The sequence below is a fragment of the Furipterus horrens genome, unplaced genomic scaffold (genome assembly GCF_987537825.1).
Source record: "Furipterus horrens unplaced genomic scaffold, mFurHor1.1.pri manual_scaffold_7, whole genome shotgun sequence".
Classification (NCBI taxonomy): Eukaryota; Metazoa; Chordata; class Mammalia; order Chiroptera; family Furipteridae; genus Furipterus; species Furipterus horrens.
In genome coordinates, this window is record NW_028327177.1 from 138,784,256 (window position 1) to 138,807,793 (window position 23,538).

Here is a 23,538-nt window from a genome sequence, read left to right on the forward strand (position 1 = left end):
CTGTGTGCGCGCGCCGCGTCATGAGCCCTGCAGGGCGACTCGCCCCTCCGCGTGGCCTCGGCGTCTCCAGCCGCCTCACCCTGTCCCTCGTCCCTCGGGGCCCTGCCTGTCGTTCTTCCCGGCTCGCGTTCGCACGCGCTTCTCCACGAGATCACCCCCACACGCCACTCGCGTGCTCCCGCTGTCCGGGCCTGGTGTCAGGTGGGCGCGCGTGCGCGTTCCTTTGCGGGGCGGGGTGCGACCGTGGCGGCCGCGCCCCTCCTTCCCGCCCCGCCCCCGCGGCCCCTCACGCCGCTGCCGGGGCGGCGGAGTTCCTGGGACCGCCCTGCCCGCCGGCTCCGTGCCCTTCCCCGCGCCACATTCCGCGTCTCTGGAGGGCCAGAATCCGGCCTCCCCGGGGATACCAAGCCGTCTTCCCGGCCGGCCCAAGGCTGGTCCTGAGGCTCAGAGGCCCCCGTCCCGCCAGGGTGAGCGGATCTTGGGGCCTGTGGAGGGTCGGCCCCGCAGGTCCGGAGTGGGTTGGGGACAAAGCCCCGGGTCTTCCTGGATGGAGGGAGCCGAGAGCTGCCTCTGCACCCACCTCGAGACCCACGATCCTGCGGGAGTTGTCCGTCGTGGTGCGGCGCCAGTGTTGGGATAAGCGTGGGAAGCCAGGCTGGTGTGGGCGTGCGGGGCGTTGCACTGTGTGCTTGTTTTGTGGGCCCGGCGGAGGCCCCAGCCCCGCAGCTCGGGGCGGGTCAGGCAGACACACGGTCTGGCTGTCTCTGAGCAAGCTGGTCACAGGCTCCCCGCCTCCCCCCACCAGGGTCCCAGAAGGGTCCCTCCTGCGGTGAGTGACAAACATATACACTCAACACGTGGCAAGGGCCACTGCAGGCAGCGTCTGTCCCAGACCCACTTGCCACTGTGCACTTTACATAAACGTGCAGGGAAGCGAGTTTGGAATCTCTGGGGTAGACCTGGCTGCATGTGGAGGGGTGGATGTTGGGGAATTGGAGGGCCTTCCCCCAGGTCTCTTCCTTCGTTTTCCAGGCAAGATCTCCCCTCAGCCCAGCCCTGGGCCCCTCCCCACCAGGCCTCCGCAAGTGGGTCCCAGCAGGATCAGCCCTATAAGTCCAGATGGGTCCTGGGATTCAGTGGTCTTGTCCTTAAGGTTTCTGGCCTCTAGGCCCATATGCCCTCTGCCCTTGCTGACCCCAAGGTACCCTGCAGTCTAGTCTCAGCAGGAGGTGAAGGCTGGATACTGAATATGGAGGCAGGAGTGAGAACTTAGTCACTCCAGGGAGGCTTAGGGTGTTGGGGTCCTGGGCTCATGCTGAGAAGTCATGGGGAGTCTCCTACCAGCCAGCAAGTCTCTGGCTTGGCTCTGCCTGAGATGGGGGTGGGCATCTTCCTGGTCCTAACATGCTCTGCCTGGACTTCAGTTTGCCAGCCTGCCTTTCTGCCTCAGCTGCACCCTGGCTCCTCCAGCTCGGCCAGCTGAGGCCAGCTCTCTCACCCCCACACCACCTGGCACAAGAGGAACTGGTTCAGATTGATGAGTGGGGGTGGGAGGGGCACCCAGCCCTGGAGTGAATCAGGATGGAACGAGCCAGGAGAGGGGGACAGACTACCCCGAGGGACTCCCGACATCAGGCCTGAGGTGTTCCCCGCACATCCCGACACAGCCCCTTCTGGACTTAGAGAAGCCTCTCAGCTCCCTTGCCTGCACACTGCCCATGACTCTCCAACCCCTTCTCCAAGAGATGCAGCCCTTGGGAGTGCTACCAGCCGGCAGAGAGATGCTCCACAACTCCACCCATAGGGAAGGCCTGGTCCATGTGGGTAAGCACCTCTTGATCCAAACTTGGGGCACTGAGTAGGACGGAAGGCATCCCAGGTGGATAGGTCACACACAAGTCCAGTCACAGGCTCTGGAGTTCCTGTCCACTGTGCCCTGCCTGCCCTGGATTGTGGGAACAACTGCCCTGCAGGCAGAAAGAAGTAAGCAACAGCATTCATTTGCCTTCCAGTTTAGCTCACTTATGCATTCATTGGTTGATTCTTGTATTTGCCCTGACCGGGGATCAAACCCACAATCTTAGCGTATCAGGACAATGCTCCTACCAACTGAACTACCCAGCCAGGGCCCAGGTTAGCTTTATTTTGCAAAAACTTACAAGGTCTCCTGTGCACAGACACCCACAGGGACCAACATGAATCAATGAGCTCTTACAGTCTTGGGAAGACAGGACACAGTTCAATGCCATAGTAGATAGAGGACATGCAACAGGAGGCAGAAAAGGGAAAGACCGGGGAGATCAAGGAAGCTTCTCAGAATAGGAGATTCCTGCCACTTTGACAGACGAAGAAGGTAGGACAGCAAGTGCAGACATCAGAAGTCTGGGAGAAGGGTCCCTCTTGGGAAGGACTAGGTGTCCAAGAGTGGTAAGCAAAGGGGAAGCTATGGGAGATGAGCATGGAAAACAGGCCAGTCAGCTCTTGATGCTATGGTATGAGCTTTTAACTACAGAGTAGGAACTAGTGTTTCAATTTTTTTGGCAGCAAAGTCTTGGTGAGGCTGCCCAGGGACCTTAGCCTTGATTCCTTGCCCTTGACCCTGTCTTTCCTTTATTCCACAGGTAAGACCTGGAAGTGGCAGGACAGGGACAGGGAAGGAGTGTGGATAGGAGTAGGGGGAGCTCTGGCCCCCAATACTTCCTCCTCATCCCCCCCTGAGCCTCCAGGGGCCTCAGGCAGCATCATCCCTGTCTACTGTGCCCTCCTGGCCGCCGTGGTCCTCGGTCTGCTTGCCTACGTGGCCTTCAAGTGGTAGGTGGCCTGGGTACTGCCCCGCGGCATCCACTTCCCGTCTGAACTCCCAGCCAGCTCCTTCTCCATCTCAGTTGGGAGCAGGCTGTCAGATCCCCCCTGCTCCCCACAGCTGGCGCTCACATAAACAAAGACAGGAGCTGGCCAAAGCTCGGACTGCGGAGCTGGGGGCCCTCGACAGGGATCAGATGCACGGGGATAGCAGTGTCTTGCGGGACTCTTCTAGCGGCCGCGAGTCCTGTGTCGCCGGCCAGGGTGAGTCCCTTTCCTCAGTCTGGTCCTTCAGACGTAGCTCTGCCCACCACCCAGCCCATCAGACCCTCATTTGCCCCTCATGTCTCCCGCCCCAGGGCCACATCCTGAGCTTGGTTGCTGGCTTTACCTCCATCTCCCTCGGCAGCAGCAAGAGGAAGTGGAGCGGCTCCTGGGAGTGTCAGGCGAGCCCGACGAGGGCTGGCAGGGCCTGGCAGGCCGCCTGGGCTACCAGGCTGAGGCTGTGAAGACCATGGCCCGGAGCCAGGTGCCCGCCTACACCCTGCTGAGGGACTGGGCTGTCCAAGAAGGCAGTGGTGCTACCCTCAGGGTGCTAGAGGATGCCCTGGCTGCTATGGGCCGTGAAGATGTGGTCCAGGTCCTGGGCCTCCCGCCTGAGAGCTGCTCGGTGGTGTGAGTGATGCCTCCGCAGCCCGGCCTCGCAGGTACCTGCTCTGGTGCTACCTCCACGCTCACCTCATATGCCTTCCCTTTCATGGGCTTCCTCACACTGGTGGGACACAGAGGGTCCAGCCACTGCGCACCTCCCCTTGCCCTACCTTCCTGGGAGACAGAGACCAGGATATGGGGGAGTTGGCAGTAAGCAGTAAGCAATGGCCGATCCCCACTCCACCTCCCCTTCCTCAGCCTTAACTCGTTTCTACTCACGTGTTTCATATTAAAGGCAACTTTGGATCACTGTGCTGGTTCTCTGGCTCCTTGGGCCTGTGAGAAAGTGCGTGGCTATGGGGCAGAGGCCCAGAAGGATGGGGTCCCCAAGTTGTGGGAGGAGCACCGGGGCTGGCAGGCAGTGTGTTTCCATAGCAGAGGCATGAACTCTGGCAGCACAGAGGGCAGTCTGCACCCTGTGTGAGAAACGCTCACAGTAGAAACCGGGACACAGGACCTGAGCAGCAAAGCGAGGCGTTTATTCATGGGTCTGCAGAGCCGGGTGCACCCTCAGCCAGGAGAATGTGCGCGCGGAGTAGACAAAGAAATCTGGTTTTATAGTAATGCGATCAGCTCCCCCTCCCTAACCAATTAGCTCCCCCTCCCCTCTCCTTCTCCCCCGTTTTTCCATTAGTGGTTACTCCGGAATTACAACCTAACGTGATTATCTAAATGCCCCTTTTGTGATTTGTAAATACGCTACTAATGTCAACCACCTTCTCCCATTTTCCCTTTGTCTGGTGATGACTATCTTTCCCCCTTCAGGATGTCCCTTAAGACCCTCTAATTACATTTGCCCTTTGTTACTAATCACTTTCTACTAGTTTGGGAGTCACTATGTCCTTTACGTTTCTTACACCTGCGACTGCCATTCCCCGGCTGGATCAGGTTAGCAAGCTGCTTCACCTTTCTGAACCTTAGCTTCCTTAGCTGGAGAATAGAAGGGCAGGTCCCGCAGGAACCCCTCACCTAGACTCCCAGGTTGAGACAATTTTCCTGACTGACGCTGTGACAAGCATCAAGGGGAGGCTGGAGGTCTGCCCCTCTAGGCAGGAGGCAAGAGGCAGACTGGTCCCTAGAGGCTGGATACCAAGGGACTGTGGTCACCTCTACATGAGAAAATGGAGGAAAGGCTCTCCTTCCGAGGCCCATACTCCAGACTTAGGAGAGGGAGGGCCAAACGTGCTTCCACAGCTACTTGTGATTCCTACTCGACACAAGCTGAGGGCAAGCGGGCCACCCCACCCGAGGGGCAGCTGAGGCCAGGGCAGCTGCAGCCAAGCCCCTGCCTGCCCTGAGGGGAGAGGCAGGCAGGCTGGTTAATGTGCCGACAAGCCCCCGCCTAGGAAGGAACAGTGGCTTCCTTCCTGGCATCCACCACCCACAGCACAGCCACCAAAGCTCACTCAGGAGATGCGAAGTCCAATCACGGTCCAGGGGGCCCAGGGTAGACCCTGTCCCCTGGCTGACCAAGATGTGATGGACTGGCAGCTCTGATGACCGCACTCGGACCGCTGCTGCTGCTCTTCCTCAGAGTGTTTGCCAGGCCTGCTTAAACCCACCCATCTTTTCCTGAGGGGATCCTCGGGCATTGCTAACCCAGGAAAGCAAGCAGGATGACTCAGCATTCCCTCAGCCAGAATCAGACCAGCGCTAGAGAAATCATACCTGCTTCAGCGGGAAGCTGGCCACAGCGTGATCAAGGACTTGCCTGGCAGTGAAGGTGAAATCCTGCATCCAGTGGCATGAATGGGCTCTCAATTAGCTGGTAGCCCTTGTCACCACTGAAGGGACTGGAGCCTGAACGTGTCAAAGGGTGTGTGGAAAGGAGAAAGATTTTGGAAAAAAACAAAAAGAAAAAACAACAGGGAGGTAAAATAATAGAATTCCTCTTCAGAGGTGTCCTTCCTGAAATGTGACAGCTCCCTGGTTACCACCCTTTAATAGACGGCTGCCCAGATTTCCTTGGGAAATCTGAAGCTGGGGCCTTGGGCTGAAACCATGAGCTGGCCCTGGCTGTAAATAGCAGTGCATCCGGCCGCACCCTTGCATGCAAACCCACCCCAAAGAGAACGCTCCCTAATGTGCTCAAGCAAGCATACCTCGTGAAGAGGACTGAAATCGGCATTTCCACTTTCCCATCTGGCCACAGCCATCAAGGCTCTTAAAAGGCTCCGTTAAATAATATTCTGAAAGTATGTAGTAGACTTGTAAGATCTTTTCCTTTTCACTCAAAAATCTTTTCCTTTGAAGGTTTTATTTACTTTATAGAGAGGGGGAGGGAGGGAAAGAAACGTCGATGTGCAAGAGATACACAGATCAGTTGCCGATGGGTTACCTCACACGCCCCCAACTGGGAAACCTGGCCTGCAACCCAGTGTGTAGATGTTCAAATAAAGAAATAATTGTTTAAAATGAAAATAAAATGTTTCTTCTTCCCATGTTAGTAATTCCTTTAATGTGAGGATGTGATGGGGGTAATATGCCGCTCTGACCCCCCGTTTCCTCCTCTGAGCAGTGCCAGTTCCTGCGCCCAGGGCTCTGAGGCTCAAGTGAGCACAGCCTGAGCTCCAAGGGCCCAGCGCAGCACCCAGTAGGCAGTGAGTGCTTTACACTGCTGTGCACGCCACCCAGGGTTTGGTGGGCCACAGTCCCTTCCCCAGGGAGCAAAATAATCCCAGTGAAGACGAGATGGAACCAGTCTCTGCATACATGGGCCCCCAGGCTGGCTGAAGCCTTTGGCTCTCCTCGTTGTCCAGACAAGGGGCATGTGTGTGGGTGTCTCCCCACTGGGCCCTGCATCCTCCAGATGTCCCCTTCTCATCACAACCCAGGCACTGTGTCTCTTTGTTACAGGGGTCCTCCCCTGTTCTGTGTCTAGTGGCCAAGCCCAGTGGCAGGTGGCATGGTGGAGGTCAGGGAACCAAAACATCAAACGAGCGTTCCAGGGCTCGGAGAATTCAAGTGTGGGGAGGGAAGAATGTGAAGGCCTCTCCCCTGGCAGGAAGTATAAAGGGGAAGACACATGCCTTTCTCCTGACTGGGAAGAAGGCCTGTGCCAGGGAAGCCTCAGGGCAGCTTCTGTTGCTCTGGAATGCACGTGTAAGCTGACTCCACTCCTGAGCACAGGCACCAGATCCCAAGCTCACAGGTGTCCATCACCTGGTCACTGTCTGCCTCAGCCCCAGTGGGACCTGTGGGGAACGGACGGATTCTGGACTTCACACACCTATAGCCATCTCTCTCCCTTCTTTCTCCAGTAACATCATTATACACAAACATGCTTAACACACATGCCAAGTTCTTTAATTAATTTTATTTTTTACATAAAAAGTTCAGTAAAAATTGGATAAAGTAAAGTGATTTTAAGCAGTAAATCAATCTTATCAACATAGCACAAGGCTGGCCGAAACCACAAGGCAGCCTGCTTTGGAATATTTACATGATAACAAATTAAACCTTGCAGGAGAACTTAAACCATCCTTACAAAGTCTTCCTGTGATCCTAGCACATAAAGGCTAAAAGCAAAACAAAAAACAAACAAAAACCGGGGAAAAAACAGATTATCTTCAATATATTCACATGTACATTAAAATATAATACAGATCGTCAGGGGAAGAGGTCATGGGGGGGGGGGTGCGCATGGGTCTGTGCGCCAACAGCACCGCCGAGGGGGAGACCCGGGTTTGAGGGTGGGTTCGGGCCTGGCCAGGGTCCTGGAGGAAGGGCCTTCCCCAGACCCCCACCGCTATGGCCTCTAACCCTAACCCCAGAAGCTCACGACCAGGGATTGCTTGTTATAGACTGAGCTCATTTTGGGGCTTTCAGTTCGAGTCTGCAGGTTTGGTTCCCCAGGGTGACATGTCATCAGCAGCACGGTTTTGACAGAGGGTGGGACAGGGAGGGCCCAAAAGACTTCTCCTCCCCAGAGTCTGTCCTACCTGCTCACCTGTCCTCCCACCCTGGCCCCGTAAGTCACTCTAATTCAGTGTCCTCTTTGGGTTTGTAAACAGCCCCAAACTTCTGCATGTACTTCTTAATGTACTCCTTGGTTTTGTGTTTCACATTCTCGTTGCATTCCAGGTCCTCAGGGTTCTTACAGTACTTCAGCTCCTTGTTCATAACACCGTGAGTCAGCTGTCCAGGACACAGGGAGAGACCAGAGCCACCAATCAGAGGGGAAACGGCGTGAGCGGGGAAGGCCAGCTGTTGCCGCAGGGCCCTCTAACCAAGACTGGGAGTTGAATAAGGGGACAGGTTGGGGCAGGCTGGTGCTGGAATCGCCAGAAAGGGAAGCTCAATTCTGGAAGTTTCTTAGAGAATCACTACACTCAAGTAGGGTGCCCTCCCTTCTCAAACCCTCGCTCCCCAGCCTGGGCATCTGGCAAGAAAAACCCACTTTCTGTGATGAAAAGAGGCCTTTATAGAAGGTACACAGTTTGCCCAGAACACTGTCAGACCCCCACTGCTGGGAGAATACCTTGCGAGCGAGGTGTTTGAAGTCTTCCGTTGTGGTAATTCTGCCCACTTTGCAGTCCGGTTTCCGGTAAGGGTTCAGGCATTGCACGATGAACTGGGACATCTGACAGCGGGGAGAGAACACACTGCTCAGTACTCCGTGAGAGCAAGAAGCTGTGCCGAGGAAGTAACTGGAAAGACAGCCAACCCTTGCCCACTCAGGGTGGCCGGTTTGATGGAAGAACGCTAGCACGCCAGCGGACCATGAGACAAAGACCCAGGGTCAGCCCTGAGAGGGACAGCTCCCTAGAGTGAACTGAGCGAGCCTGACTGAGATGGAGGGACCCAGCAGCAGGGACTGGGGAAGGCGGCTCCCCTTCCTTGCTACTGGAACGGCAGGCTCAGGTTTCAGCTAACACTTGTCAGAGACTGTAGCTAAGGTCTATGGCTCCTGGAGGGAAAGAAGAGCAGCCCCAGGAAATGCAGGCTACATATGTTCCTTAAGTGTTACCTTCCTTTTGATTCACGCTGCAGGGGTGTGGAGCGGACAGAAGGTACGGTATGACGGCTGGTGGGAAAAGACCAAGGGTAGGACCCTTTTCAACGTACAACTTCCAATGTCCTCCCGAGCTGTCTCTGTAGTGTCTGTCCTCCCCAGTGGCTCTCAGGAGACCCAGACACAGGATCTCTGGAAGTATTTATGGTGCTAAGATCCCAGGGGACAAAGGGAGCAAGGAGGTCAGTGACAGTAACTTCATCAGGGAGCACCCTGAGCAGGGCTGACCTGTCCCGGAAACTCAGAAAGCCTTCAGACGTTCAAAGAACAAGGCTATATCACGAAGCAGGCACTAGACAAACAGCTGCTAGTTGGCCGAGCTGAAACACCAATAATTTCGCACAGGAACAGTGAGAAACTACATCTAACCTCTGGGTCTCCTGGCCTCCATGCTCTCTCCCTACAGCCACTGCAGCAGATACAGTCAGGGGTCTAGCTCGTTGTTCCCAGCTTGAAACCCTGCAGCGCTCCCCTGTAACCACAGCCACACGGGCCCTGCGTGAAGGAGCACAACACAGTCCAGCCCCTGCTTCCAGCACCCTCACACAGCCCGTGCTACGGCCCACGGACTACCCACAATCCCCTGGAAGGGACACTGCTCTCTTTTGCCTCAGTACATGCTCCTGAGGTCGCGCCCTCCTGCCCTGTCTGGTCAATGCCCAGCCCTGATCCCACAGGCCTTCCTGACACCCTGCACAGTGGCCTCCAGCCCTGTCACGCTGCACGCCTCACACAGCTGCCGTCACTTGTCTACAAGTCTATTTCCTCCAACACACCGGGAGGGGTCCCTTCAGTGAACCAAGACTGGAGTTCGGACCCCAGATGCTCTGAGGCGGGCTAGAGGGTGAGTGAGTGTCCCGTTGGCTGGAAATTCCAGCGGCACAAAGAGGGGCTGCTTTCCCAATCGCTTCCGCGTCAGGCAGCCACCCAGTGAGACACCACAGAAAGAGAGCTGGGCTCTGAGCCAGATGCTTGAGTCTAGCCTTCCGTCCAGAACTTGCCTTCCCAGAACCTTGGGTTCCTCCCCCTGTGTAAGAGGATGACAACTCCTTTTTGCCTGCCTCAGTGGGTAATCAGATAACGGGTATGAAAGCGCTTACCACCCAACTGTAAGGACCACGCCAACGTGTCACCCCACAACCACCACACGTCCGAGGACAGAAGGGAGGGAACGCCCACAGCTCTCACTACAAACAGCTGTGTGTACTGATGACCAGCGCTCCGGTTTAAGCCGACGGGGCTGAGTAGCACCCACCAAACCTCACCTCTTTTCTGAATACTTCTTTGCTTTTCTTAGCCAGCTCACTGGAGGTGTCTGCTTCTGCTGTCTTGGGCTTTTTTGAGGTCTAGAAAGAAATGAGAGAACATGACAATGCTGGCATGAGGGGTCAGGTTAGTGATACCCTGCTGGTCCAGACCCTTTGTTTCTTTCCCTGGGTCGGGATACCTGACTCTCGGTACTAAGATGCAAGGCCTGGAGTCAGCTTGGCTGCTGCTAACACTCTCACCGCCTGTCTTAATCCCGTCATCTGGCTTTGACCTTGTTCCTATAAACCAGGGGTCCCCAAACCCTAAGCCACAGACAGTCAGGAACCAGGCTGCACAGCAGGTGAGTGGTGGGCAAGGAAGCGGACAGCTGGTCCCTGGTGCCAAAAAGGCTGGGGCCACTGCTATACACCAAGTTCTGCCTCTCTACCCTAACTCAAAGCGACATCCTTGATGTAGCTAAACATCTAGTTAGTTGTTTCAGAGTCAACTCCCCCGCAGAACAGAATGTGCTGTGTGACCCGGACCACTCAGATCCCTGCCTGAGCCTCATACTCCACACTGTCAGGGCTGAGGCTCAATGAGCTCCACCCTTCCTGGCTCTGACAGTCCCAGATTCCAGGACAAAGACAAAATACTCTGTTGTGAAGACTTTTTACTACACATCTGGGGGTTCCTACCACACCATGGTCCCCATCCAAGTCTCTCCCCTTCCCTTGGATACGCATCACTTTTCCTCCAGAGGTAGAGCTGGCCAGACTGTAGGAGACAGTCTCAGCATGCACGAGAGGTTCCTTGGAGGTTGGTCCCTTCGGAATGCAAAGACTAAAGAGGTACCAAGGATTTGGGGGGTAGGAGACAAGGGTCGTCTGAGTCAGTGAACAGATGAGGAGACGATAAGACACAGAGGATACTGTGTCCGAGCTGGTGAGATGCTGACAAACCTAAGAACATTCCCTTCCAGCAGTGCCAAGGAGAGGCTGCCAAGTTCCCCTAACCAGGAGCTGCTGAGAGATAAGGGGCAGGCAGCCATGGCACTCAGAGTGCCTGCCATGCAAGGGCATCTCCTTGCCCACCACCAGCTATCAAGCCCCTTGCCAGAAAACGTATTTTTCCGTGGAAAAGATTGCGAGCGTTGCCCTGGAGGGCGGCTCAGCTGGCTGGAGCGTCGTCCTGTGCACAAAAAGGTTTCGGGTTTGTCCCTGGCCAGGGTGGGTACGGGAGACAACTGATCAACATCTGTTTGCATCTGCCTCAGATCATTAAAGAATATCCTTGGGTGAGAATTAGAGATTATGAGCATTCCCCTTGGAGTACAGTCATTTCTGACGGATGGAGAAGATGAGGTTGGTATTACAGGTAACTTCATGTTTTTGTTGGCCATTTAGAGCAGAAAATTTTTCCTACTGACTCCCCCAGTTCTGATTCCTCCATTTCCATCAGCAGTATGAAGGTACTAATGTGCCACTCCCTCTGCTCTGGGCCGGCTCCTGAGAAAGATGGCACTGCCTTGCTCTGGGCTGTTACAAATCAGCTTTCTCTGATGTGTTATTAAAGATTTACATATTTTCCATTTTTTTAAACTTTCTTTCTGTGGGAGCAGGATGGGGAGGGGAGGGTAGAAAGAACACACAGATCAACCCCTGTTTTCAGGAAATAAAACAAAAAACCTGACAAGTAACCTATTTTCAAATGCTTTGCTTTGGGATTTTGTGATTATTTTTCCAGTATTAGAGTGTGGGTATGCTTCGCAATAAGACCTCAGGTAGCGAGGGATCAAGAATTGCCCGAATAAGCCAAGGAAACTTCAACACATCCTCAAACGTTCTCTTGTATATCTCAAAAATGAGCAGCGACAGCACTGAGTACAGAGAGCCCCTTCAGGTACGACAACCATCTTAAGGCTCCTGGTCCTATGGAAGAGGCCAGGCTCTCAGCAAGAGTACTGTATGTATACACAGGAATGTTGCTTCCCTGTGAATGGGGTATGTGTTTAGAAAGCTAACTAAATTCAGTGCATATTAATACCTTTCTAATTTAATCTCTGACTTGGTGAGGCTGGTAGGGCTTTAAAAACAGCCACAGAGCACAACCCACTGAGCACTGTCTAGGAGATTTGTGGTCCTGCTGGGTGCTGTGCAATTGGGATTGAAAAAGAAAATGCTCAAATGAAGGGTGCCTAGACTTACATCATGGACATTGTAAACCAAAATGAAGTACTCTTGGAAGTACTGAAATTCACATACCCCTCTTTGGTCTGTAATCTGCAAAAGGCATCAGAAATAATTTCGGAAACCGGCTAATGCTTAAGCCCAATGCCAAGCAACACCAGTCCCACTTAAGTGTTACCATTTCTATAATTCATACTTTTTTTTCAATCCTCACCCAAGGATATGTTTTTATTGAATTTTAGACAGAGAAGAAGGGAGAGGGGGATGGGGGAAGAGAAGGGGGGAAGTGAGAGAGAGAGAGAGAGAGAGAGAGGGAGAGAGATCAGTTGGTTGCCTCCAACAGCACCCTGATCAGGGACCAAACCCACCACCTAGGTATATGCCCTGACTGGGAATCAAACCCTCAAAATTCTGGTGCACAGGATGACACTCCAGCCAACTGAACCAAGACCAATTCATAAACTTTTTTTTTTTTTTAATGCTCAGTGCTTATTGACTTTAGAAACTTAACAAAGCAGTGTGTTCCCAGTTCGTCAGCAGTCATCAGTTTGCCTTTTCTCTATGTTGGCTCCCATGGGACATCAGTATACTATGATTCTATTTGTGTGTTTAAAACGAAAAGAAAAACACACCTGTGTGTCTTCCAGAAAGGTCTTGGAATAATATATGACAAACTAAATTTTTTAGTTCTTCCTGAGCATTTTGAGATGTCTTAGTGGCTTCCCTGACCTCTACCATTAGTAGGCAGTAGCATCCCCTCAAGTATAACAACCGAAAATAACTCAAAATATTACCAAATGTCCCCTGAGGAGCCAAACTGCCCCTGGCTGAGAACCCCTGCCCTAAAAGGCTAACTACCCCCAAAGAGAGAAGTATATATAGAAAGGACAGCAGCTGAAGAGAAATTAAGGGCTTTTATTTTTTGTTCTACATACCATACTTCTATGTCGTATGTCTTAGCCGCCCCCAACCCCAGCATTTACTACATGTGTAATACTCCAGAACTAAAAAACAGAATCCCAAGGCCATGTGGCTACTGGTCTTACAAAATGACAGACACCCAATGATCAGGAACAACTTTTGTAAGCCACACTCACCTTCATGGGGTTCTCATCATATGTTGGGGTTCCCAGATCCATCTCAGCTTCATGCTCAAGGCTGGCATCGTCTCCTGGGCTTTCCCAAGTAGGAGGGTCCCACTGAGTCTGCCTAGAAGAAGGTAAGAACAGCCATGCTGTCATGGCCAGAAAACAGAGAAGGCTGGCACAGGCCTCTCTGCTCACATATACATAAAATACAACATGCAATGAGGCACAGAACAAGACAGTTCCATAAGATACATTCTTTTGACATCTTCCCAGCAGCAACGGTTCTATCCCAGAGGCAGACTGTTTAGCCCACCCTTTTCCTGTAGCCAGTAATGTGGCAACATTTGCTGGGTGTCAAAGAGAGCAGTAAAGCCAAACATCTTTCAGTCTCTCACCTGGCCTGTAGCTAAGATTCAGCAACGCCTAAAAGGTACAGCAGTCCCTCTCTGTATCGCGGGTCACTTATCGTGGCCTCACTGTGTTGCGGGATTTTTAAAAATATTATATTTAATTATTTATTGCAGATTTTTCACTGTATCGTAGGATTCTGCGGTACTGTACAGTAAATACTAAAATAAATGTAAGGTTCCTACTTCACGGATTTTCACCTATCGCGGGTGTGTGTGTGTGTGTGTGTGTGTGTGTGTTGTGTCTAGAATGTAATACCCGCGATAAGTGAGGGATTACAGTACATGGAGTGGGTGGCTGCCTATGCCATCCCTATGCAGGTGAAGAGGTCAATGGTGACTCTACCTAGCACGTTCTTGGAGCAAAATAAAATAAGTCACAATATATTCCTCACAACCCTGGAGCATGTGAGAAACTTCTTCCTTGCTTAGTAGCCTTCTTGTTTGTAGCTGTGCCCTTTGGACTAATGACTGACAACACAGAAAAGATTTACAGGTTAAAAACTTGTGCCCTCTGCTAAAAATATTCTCAACGGACTGCAAAAAGAAGGGTTCAACCATGTTAACTGATTATATGTTAGTAGTTATTCTGAAACAAGTAGGCCAAGATTTTTTTTTTTAAGCTAGATCTGTGAGGTAACAACTGGAAGTGAGAGAATTCATGTTCAGGAGTCCGAAGTCAGCTCCCACAGAAGATGCTTTAAGGGTAATCACTTAATGTGTCAAAAACCTCAGAGGAGCTAGCCACATAGCTGGCAGGTCAATTCTGCCATCCATCCTCTGTTTTCATACCACATAAGTCTTCAGTCAGCAACATTAAAGGTATTTTGGTGTAAATCAGTTTTGCAGATGATTGTGAGAACAGGCTTACTTCTGGCCAATGCAACTAATTAGATTTAAAAAAGGGGGGGGGCGCTCAAGATTTCTACTGTAATCAAAGACCCACAAGCAGCTATAGGTTTATTATGGAAAGTGAATAGAGAGGGAAGTATTATGCTTGTAGGAGCTAGCTAAGGAAAACTTAGAAAAAAGATGAGAAGGTACACATATAAATAAGAAATATAATCTTTTTTTCTTTTTGGAAAAGTGAGAGTACATTAGAAAGTTTGTTTTGGTATTGAAAAAACAAAGTTCTGATAAATTTTACAAACAATGGTTTTTAAAATCACTATGCTTTCAGCTGGCAACATAATGAGGGCTTGTTTTATAAAGGTCTTATAGAAGACAGGCCTTTCTTTTTAATTTTCATTTATTTTTAGAAAGAGGGAAGGGAGAGAGAAAAGAGTGGGAGAAAAACATCAGTGTGTGGTTGCCTCTCACACACCCCCAACTGGGGACCCAGTCTGCAACCCAAGCATGTGCCCTGAATGGGAATCGAACTGGTGACCTTTTGGTCCACAGGTCAGCACTCCATCCACTGAGCCATACCAGTCAGGGTGAAGAAAGGCCTTTCTAAGCAGAAAACATAAAGGGAAAATATTTGACTGCCTGAAAAATTTAAACTTTTTCACGTCAACATTACAAACAAAAAACATTTGCAATACTTGGATAAAAAGATCTGACAATGCTGACAAAAATGTGTATATGACCCTAAACTGTCAATAATCTAATGAAGACATTCCATCTCAATAAGAATTGTTAATGAAATTAATATTTCTCACCTATTACGACTTATAGGATGAAAAAGGCACTTCTGTTTACTTTTTGTGAGTCTAAATTGGTACAAATAATTTTTTTTTACCGGCAGGCAGACAATAATTACCCATTTAAATAAACTTTGGTGTAGACATACAAGAGAGCAGGGATTGGCAAGAATTTTTCTATGAAGAATCAGAGAGTAAATATCTTTGGCTTCGTGGGCCCTCTGGGCTCTGTTACAACTATTCTACTCTGCTACCATAGTGTGAAAACTGCCACAGACAATTCCTAAATAAATGGGTGTGGATGTGTTCCCAAAACTTTATGTGCAAAAACAAGGGGTCCATGGGCATGGTTTACTGGCCCCCACAACAAAGTATAGGCAAACATTAAAAATAATGTAATTGTGCCCTGGCTGGTGGGGCTCAGTGGGTTAAAACCAAAGTGTCACCAGTTTGATTCCTGGTCAGAGCACATGCCTGGGTTGCAGGCCAGGTCCCCAGTTGGGGGCGCATGAGAGGCAACCACACATTGATGTTTCTCTCCCTTTCTTTCTCCCTTCCTTCCCCTCTCTCTAAAAAATATTAATAATAATAATAATGTAGCTGCAAATTACAAAACATGCACCCAAACAATTCACACAGGATTATATATACTGAGGAATACAGACAGACAGACACAAACACACACACACACACACACACACACACACACACACACACACACAGAAAACACAAATTCATATAAAGCTGCCTGTCCAAAAGATATTCTAAACACTTAGAGCAAATCTGGTCCACTGCTTATTTTTATAAATAAAGTTTTATTGGAACATAGACATGTCCATTCATTTATGTAGTGTCTTGGCTGCTTACACAATGGCAAAATTGTGTAGTCATGACTGACTGAAGGCTTGCAATGCTTAAAATATTTATTATCTGGCCTTTTACAGAAAAGGTCTGCCCATTACCCCTCCCTGAAATGTATAATGTTAGATGAAATCATTACCATTTTAAAGAAACTCCTTAGTTTTCTCCAAAAGAGCCTTGCATATTAAAAATACACCAAAACATATCTAAAAAGGATCACAGTCTAAGGTATGACATAACACTTAAAGATGTGACTTTGGAAACCTAGCCGCCCTCGAGCACCTTGAACAGCCAATGACGATCACCGCATAAAACTCCCTGTAAGCTGGCAGTTCCCCTGACCAACTGCAAGCTGACCTGGGGACGCCACAGCTCTGCTTACCTTGTGACGACATGGTAGTAATAAATCTTCCCTTCTGGATCTCGGGCCGTCTTCCAGTTGGGAGGTAAGACAATGGTTTTTGGTTTTGGAGGAGAAGGGGGTGGCAGATCCAGTAGATTATTTGTTACAACCATTTCAGGCTGAAAAAACAGACATGAGTAATTTTTCCAGCTTTATCTTTGCTTGAACAGTTAAAGAGGGACCTAAAATCCCAGGCTAAGATAAAAGGTGTCCACTCTTAAGCACACTTATGGGTCTTTGAGCTTGCTGCTTTGTGCATACATACCCCCTCTAAATCTCTATGTAGCTGCTTCTTGGGGGACTTTGCTTAAGTTCCTAAGTTCCACCGCTTCCGTTCCCGTAGCCCTCTATCTGACCTCTCTTCCCTAAGCTTCAGTGTAACTTAATATTTCACATCATTCAGTACTAACTTACCAATCCTTGCCCCACCTGCGAATGACTCTTTCCCTCCTCGAACTCTTCATCTGCTCCTTTCATGACATTAACCTCTAACCACTTTAAGTATAATTCATTGTGATTCTCAACTCTCAGTTAAGTGCCAACTTCTAGTAATAGGAATGCAATGTTACGGTCGTACGAAAAATGCCTCGGAGAGCCCAGCTCAGAGCAGGCCCTCAGACTCCAGCTGTAAGCGCACACTGTCTTCCTCTCAGGTGTTCCACACTTTCCCTCCATCTCCATTTACTGCCCTACCTGTCTGAGGCCACCATCACTCGCCAGAATGCTTGAAGAGCCTTCTTCAGAATTCCGAGTATTCAAAATTGCTATTCTGGATCATGCTAGTCTCTTGTTTAGTTTCTCGATTGCTTCCAAGACCAGCTTCCTATTTCCCATTTCATCCCAAAACAACACTTCATCAAAATTTCATATCCTTCTCCATATGATGAATACCAAAAGCTTCCCGCAGTACACACTGCACAACGTGTATAGTGAAGTATAGCATTCAATTCCATACTACACTAGTCCATGGAGTCTAGTATGGTATCATATAATATCGTAAAAAATAATAGCTGGTCTGAAAAATTATTACCTCAGAAATTCATAGCAAAGTATAAAAATGCAAGGTTAGTCCATTTAAATTATAAATAAAAAGGATCCTGGGAGCAAAATATATATCAATTAACACAGCTGTAAATTCTACAGAATGTTGAGTAGCATTCCCTGAGGCACTTGAATAAAACTGATAACTTCAAAAATTTAAAAAAAAAAAAAAAAAAAAAATGCCCAGAGAAAAAAAAGCAACAAGCTAAAACAGTAAAAAACAACAACAAAGACAACAACAAAAACCAAGCTAAAACAAAAAGCAAGCCTTCTAAAGATAAAGCAGGCAGCCAATGGGAGTTTTATCAACCAAAAGATTTCTTACTGGCTGTAAGGGCTGAGGCTGCCCGGGCGCAACTATTGCGGTCACGGCTGCGGCCGGCTGCACCACCACTCCTTGTGGGTGCGCTGTGAAAAGCTGTTGTCCCTGTATGTACTGAAGACTTGGCTGGGCATAACTCTAAAAGATAAAATGAAGAGACTCATAACGTGTACTTTTCTAGCTCTAATAAAGCAGTAATTCACATCCAGGTTGGCATCATCTTTCATATGGAGGGACAGTGTTTGAAGCTCAAACCGTCAAAAGGTAAAGGGAACATGAATGTTTTTCAGGGTTCCATAGTAGCTACCCAAACCAGCTGACAGGCAGATGCCAGTGCCAACACCAGCAACAGCAACGGGAAGGGGAAACTGGTCTACATTCCCATTGAAAGACGTACACACTTGAGAGAGACACACAGAGAGCATGTGTCAATCTCTCCATTTGCTGGGGGATAATATGGAGAAAATTTGCTCTCCCTTTTAAGCGACCTGAAATTACACAAAATCTAACTTCGCAAACATTAAATACCACGTAGAAATATCTTTAAAATGTGACCTGCAATGGGAATTACAAGAGAAAACTAAGGTCCAATATGTTGTAGAGGGGAAAACATAATTGTTCTGCCCCCACTTCTAGGGGCGCAGGAAAATCGCTATTACTTTATACCTGAGTCAGTTGACTAATGAAAGATTAGACTAAGCACTCAGCTCTTTGTTTTTGAAATTGATTTGAGAGAGAGAGGAAGAGGAAAGTGAGGGGGAAGCGAGAGGGAGAGGGAACAGGGGGGAGAGAGAGAGAGAGACAGACAGACAGACAGACAGACAGACAGAAGCGTCGACTTGTTGTTCCACTTATTTATGCATTCCTTGGTTGATTCTTGTACGTGCCCTGACCAGGGATTGAACCTGCAACCTTGACATATTAGGATGCCGCTCTACTGAGCTGAGCTACCTGGCCAGGGCTAAGCACGCAATTTTTTGAGATGTAATTCAGTATAACTTTCTAAGGTCACTTACTAATGTCGGAAGACCACTATATAAATCATGTGGCCTTAGTTAAAATTGAGTCTTTTAACAAGCTGTTGTGACAAAAAAAATGGCACGTTCTCCTTCTAATAACACATCTATGTCACATGTCAAAGATATTGCACAGGTACACACACACAAATTTATAACATATAATACTTCATTGTCAAGTTAGAATATCTATAAACTCACTAGCCCATCTTATTACAGTTGATACTAGGCTTGAATGACAGACCTCAAGGCTTCCTCCTGGAGGTCAGATCTCTGGGCCAGACAGATAGATGACCTTGACTAGTGGCATTTCACAGCTCACTGATGTCAATACTCTCTCAGTATCATTATGGTAACTGTTTGAGTAATGACTATAATCAAACCTTCAAGGTAAATGGTGCTTTAAATCATTATTAATATTCATTATCTCATGCAAACCTCAACCACTCTGAGGCACTCTGTTCATGCTACAGATGAGAAAATTAAAACTGAAGAAACTAAGTGCTCGTCTTCTGGACACCAAGTAAATGATGGATTGGTACTCAGAATAACACTAACAGCGTGTTCTGTGCTTCTTATTACCCAAAGCCCAACATCATGTCTGCTCAGCTAATCCCATAGAGAAGGACAGTCTGAACAGCCCTAGTCTGTTCACCTGCTACTCTAGCACACACAGTGGGTCAGGGAGTCCATAAGCGATTCCTGGTACCAACAGACTGGAAAACTGGAAACAAGTAAGACTGAGATGCTTGAGTTTCAGGCTATGCATGACTAACCCCTAGAGAAGTCTCTTTGCTCACTGGGATGGAAAAAAATCTATTTTATAAAAACAACCATATGTCCAGTGAGCTCTCTACTAAGGAGTCTCTAAAGGATATCTTCCATTACTGTTGCTTAGTATCTACACCGAAGTTAAGAACATATTTCAGGAATAGGGATGGGACAGAAGAGTACTGTTTTTCTTTTATCAGTGATACACATTCTCAGGGAAAAACTCAAAAATAATGTCTTGGTCCAAAATAGAATATGGCAGGACAGCAGGAGAAGTTAGGACCTAAGAAAATCTGTTTAAGATTCCTCAATATTCTGTAAAAATGATACCTAATAACCAGTAATGAACATTTTCTTACTAGCAGTATAACATTTAAGCCAAATAGGGAATAAAACCCACAAGTACACAAAACGAAGTATAAAAAATGTTCAGTGCAGTGTTATTTATAATTATGAAAAAGAACTTTCAACTTAAATGACTACCCCGGGAAAATAGATTAAAAACGATCTTATAAGCAAACAGGATATTATACAGCCATTACAATGTACATGTATGTATATCTATGTAGGTATATATACACACACAAAAATACGGAATTTGAAAAAATGGTTAAGAATCCTGTTAAGCAGAAAAAGATGGATAAAAAACTTTGTCTTTAAGATTACAAATATATAAAAATATATAACTGTGGTTAAATAGATCATAAAAAATGAAAGCAGATAATACAGTTACAGTTTTAGGAATTAAAGCAGGGCACTTTGTCATGACTTTTCAAACAAAATTCTGATACATCTTCCGCACAAAATACTAACAGAAGTAAACATTACTGATCAATACTAAGTAACGTGTACAGGAAACATCCCTGGGGGTCTCTGCTACCCACATTTTCCCTATAAGGATGATGAAGTGTGATGGGGAAGAGAGAGAAAAATATAGGTATATGGTGAAGATGATACTTTCTTTACAGTCTTCTTTTTTAAAGTTTAAAATATCTTGCTTTATTTTATAGAAAAGAGAAATTTGATTAAAAAACACAAAAAATAATTTTGAAATATAAAATCAGGACACTCTTAGCTTTTAAATTTAACATTACTGTTTCCTACCACAGTAATATCCTTAGGATCAGTGCATCAGAGTCACCTTGGCAAACTTCTTGATGATAAACATGTAGGTTTTTAAGAAATCATATGCAAGCTAAGTCTAGAAGAAGAAAGGGCAAGCCATGTCCTAACTCAATTACCATGACAGAGGGTTCTCCCTCGTAGTGATACAGAAGAATGAATTGTATATAATTCACTGCCTATAAGCAAGAAGGAGAGGAGTAACCCAAAAGTCATTCTCTCTCTCCCTCTCTTGTGCTTGGGGGGAAGCCAGCTAGCATGCTGTAAGCAGCCCTAAGAGAGGCCCACGTGGGGGTAAGGAACCCAGGCCAGGGAACAACATTGTGAGTGAGCTTGAAAGTGAAAACTTTCATCCACTGCCTAGTCCTCAAGATGACTACAGCCCTGGTTAATGTAATTTCATGGAAGATTCTGAGCCAGAACCACCCAGCCATTATGCTTCTGAATCCCTAACCCACAGCAACTGTAAGGTAATAATTACTTGTCTTAAGCTGCTAAGTTTTAAGAGTAATTTGTTATACAACATATAACTAGTATTGATCAGATTTAATGTCCCATAAACAAACTGTAAGACAGACAAGAGAGGTCCCAAAATGAGTTACCTGTACAACTGGTGGAGTTGTCTGTGAATAGGGTGATGTCACACCATAGACAGTTGGACAAGTCTGTCCTTGATAATATATGGTCGCCTGAGACGGTGTAGGAGCGGAGTACTGCTGCTGCACACTGACAGGCTGCTGGTTTGCATCCCACACGCCGTAATTTTGTCCCTGGACTGGGCCTGGGGCCGGCACTGGCAAGACGGTGACACTGGAGTCTTGGTGTACCACACCATCACTTTGGGTCACATACTGTGAACTGGAAACTTCCACAGGGGCTGTCACATGTGGCACCACTGGCACCGGTGGAGGGGCAGCAAGGGGTTCTGTAGAATGTCCCACCAAGGGCTGAGAATGATCATAAGGAACAGGAGAACACACAGGGTCCATGCTGGGTGTGGGGAGGAGCACCTTTCCAGCATTGGGGTTGCTGGGATCCACATAGGCCTGCATGGGATAACCTGGTGGGTAGCCAGCAAAGGGGTGATGAGGGGCACTGTAGCCAAGAGAGTCATAGGGCAGTGGAGATGTCATTCCCAGGTTCTGCATCTGCTGCTGCTGTTTCTGAGCCTCCCGCTGAGCCACCTCTTGCTCAAACAACTTCCGACGCTCCTCTGTAGTAAGTTTATTGCGGTCTTTTCGTACTTTCTTTTTAGAAGTTGGTGTATCATACCTAGAAAAAAGACAATAAGAGCATCACAAAAAGTTTTTCTTTAAATTATAGATATAATCAAAGCACTAATAAGTGTTATGTCACTCAATACGAAATCATTAACTATACTGACTCCAATTTGGCACTGGTTAAAAATCACACTCAAAATTACTTTAAAAAATCTTGCAGATAGAAGTCCAAGGAAACAGACACCTAGATGCAAAGAATAACTTTATCCTATTCTCAGATTCTAGCATTTCAAATTAAAGAAACATAGAATCCTAAATAGATTCTTCTTTAAAGTTGAGGACAGATCTATAACTACAAATTCCAAAATTAAAGCATAAATCAAAATACACTAATAAAAGCTACAGAACTTGACATATGTCTGGCCACACACATTTATAACAAATATTAACAAAGAATGAGCATGCACATCCTTTACTCGTGAGTAAAAATGAAATAACAAAAATTGGCATAAGGATTAAAAGGAAAAACAAATTCATATGATATGGACTGGTAGTGACAAAGAGAAAAAAAGGTACAAACCCTACTCTTCCCTCCCCACCGAAAACCAATTTTTATTTCTAAAGCTCTGCTATATATCTCAAGCAGGTGCTGTTGGTCACCTGCCACTCACACCAGATTGTCCGTGTAGCTGGAAAAGAGAGTCTGGCCACCTGCAGACCAGGCCAGAGAGGTGCACTGGGATGGCTCTGCCTTTGCTGCTGGTGCTGATAACCTCCTGCTTCAATCCATCTACAATGACCTTGCCCTCCAAGTCTCAGATCTTGATGCTGGGGCCCATGGCAGCACAGAGGCAGTAGCAAAAAAAAAAACACCTTATACTCTTGAAATTAATAAGAGCTTTGTATGGTCGGCAAACATGAGATCAGTATACAAGAATCAAATGCATATCTAAATTACAGCACAAAGTGAAAATGTAACAAAAATTAAGGTTCTCAGAAATAAGTAGACACATGATATAGGTAAGTCTTTCTAGAGAAAACTGTAAACAAAGAGATTAACAAAAACCTTTATCTTTATTAAAAATATTAAAGAATGCCTAACTAGACAGAGAATATTCAAATAATTTGAATATAGGAATAGAAACACTAAAAAATTTAAAGATGTCAAGTCTCTTCAGAATCATCTCTTTGAGAGAGTGAGGGTGTGTGGAAAAAACCTAACAAGCAGATTCTAAGGAGGAACAAATATGAGAAAAGACATGACATCCAGAAGGATGTGCCCTGCTTGCTCTCAAGACACTGTGAGTTGGAGTCATTAGGAGCTCAGAAACAGATCCTCCCAAGAATGAAAACTTGGAGAGAAGCTGCACTGCAGATTAGTGGAGAAAGGATGGGCTTTCGAGTCAATGGAGCTGGGACAACTGGATATTCACCTAGGGAAAAAAATGAAACCAGATCCCTGCCTTACAAAAATTCCCAATGAATTAAGACCTCAAATCTCTTACAGAATATCATCACCTCAAGGGCAGAAAAGAATTTCTTAAAACACAGTAAACACTAACCATAAAGGAAACACACCACACATATGATATATTCAATCAAAAATAATTAACAAATTCTGTATATCAAACGATACAAAATGAGTCAAAGCACAAGCCATAAACAGGGGGGAAAATATTT

The 23,538-nt window shown here is 47.6% G+C and overlaps 2 protein-coding genes across 4 annotated transcripts in view; one reads left to right on the plus strand and one right to left on the minus strand.

Annotated features, from left to right (window-relative positions):
• The first annotated feature begins 250 nt into the window (after positions 1 to 250).
• On the plus strand, positions 251 to 3,766 carry LOC150005388 (death domain-containing membrane protein NRADD-like). 3 transcript variants are annotated; one of them, XM_090284640.1, is made up of 6 exons: positions 481 to 1,229; positions 1,321 to 1,322; positions 1,668 to 1,824; positions 2,622 to 2,811; positions 2,924 to 3,066; positions 3,162 to 3,766. In XM_090284640.1, the coding sequence occupies exons 1-6, from the start codon at positions 1,175 to 1,177 to the stop codon at positions 3,479 to 3,481; spliced, it is 867 nt and encodes a 288-aa protein (XP_090140766.1). In that variant the 5' UTR covers positions 481 to 1,174; the 3' UTR covers positions 3,482 to 3,766. The 3 variants fall into 3 exon arrangements, with proteins under 3 accessions (XP_090140765.1, XP_090140764.1, XP_090140766.1); XM_090284639.1 differs by lacking the exons at positions 481 to 1,229; positions 1,321 to 1,322 and adding an exon at positions 251 to 467 and having other exon boundaries at positions 1,744 to 1,824; XM_090284638.1 differs by lacking the exons at positions 481 to 1,229; positions 1,321 to 1,322 and adding an exon at positions 408 to 467.
• Positions 3,767 to 6,814: 3,048 nt separating this feature from the next.
• Positions 6,815 to 23,538, minus strand: part of SETD2 (SET domain containing 2, histone lysine methyltransferase) — a 92,993-nt gene continuing 76,269 nt past the window's right edge. Inside the window, exons 15-21 of the mRNA XM_090284643.1 lie at positions 21,241 to 21,910; positions 17,733 to 17,867; positions 16,346 to 16,485; positions 13,062 to 13,173; positions 9,793 to 9,873; positions 7,994 to 8,095; positions 6,815 to 7,650 (exon numbers count right to left, since the gene is read on the minus strand). Coding sequence (XP_090140769.1) covers positions 7,489 to 7,650; positions 7,994 to 8,095; positions 9,793 to 9,873; positions 13,062 to 13,173; positions 16,346 to 16,485; positions 17,733 to 17,867; positions 21,241 to 21,910 — 1,402 coding nt within the window. The 3' untranslated portion in view covers positions 6,815 to 7,488. The remainder of the gene's footprint in view (positions 7,651 to 7,993; positions 8,096 to 9,792; positions 9,874 to 13,061; positions 13,174 to 16,345; positions 16,486 to 17,732; positions 17,868 to 21,240; positions 21,911 to 23,538) is intronic.

What these genes read in the sequence shown, in the direction of transcription:
- LOC150005388 (XM_090284640.1), top strand. Translation starts at nt 1,175, where the DNA reads ATGCCCTCTGCCCTTGCTGACCCCAAGGTACCCTGCAGTCTAGTCTCA. An exon ending in GCCTACGTGGCCTTCAAGTG is followed by an intron (nt 2,812 to 2,923) that starts GTAGGTGGCCTG and finishes TGCTCCCCACAG; the next exon opens with CTGGCGCTCACATAAACAAA. An exon ending in GTCCTGTGTCGCCGGCCAGG is followed by an intron (nt 3,067 to 3,161) that starts GTGAGTCCCTTT and finishes CTCCCGCCCCAG; the next exon opens with GGCCACATCCTGAGCTTGGT.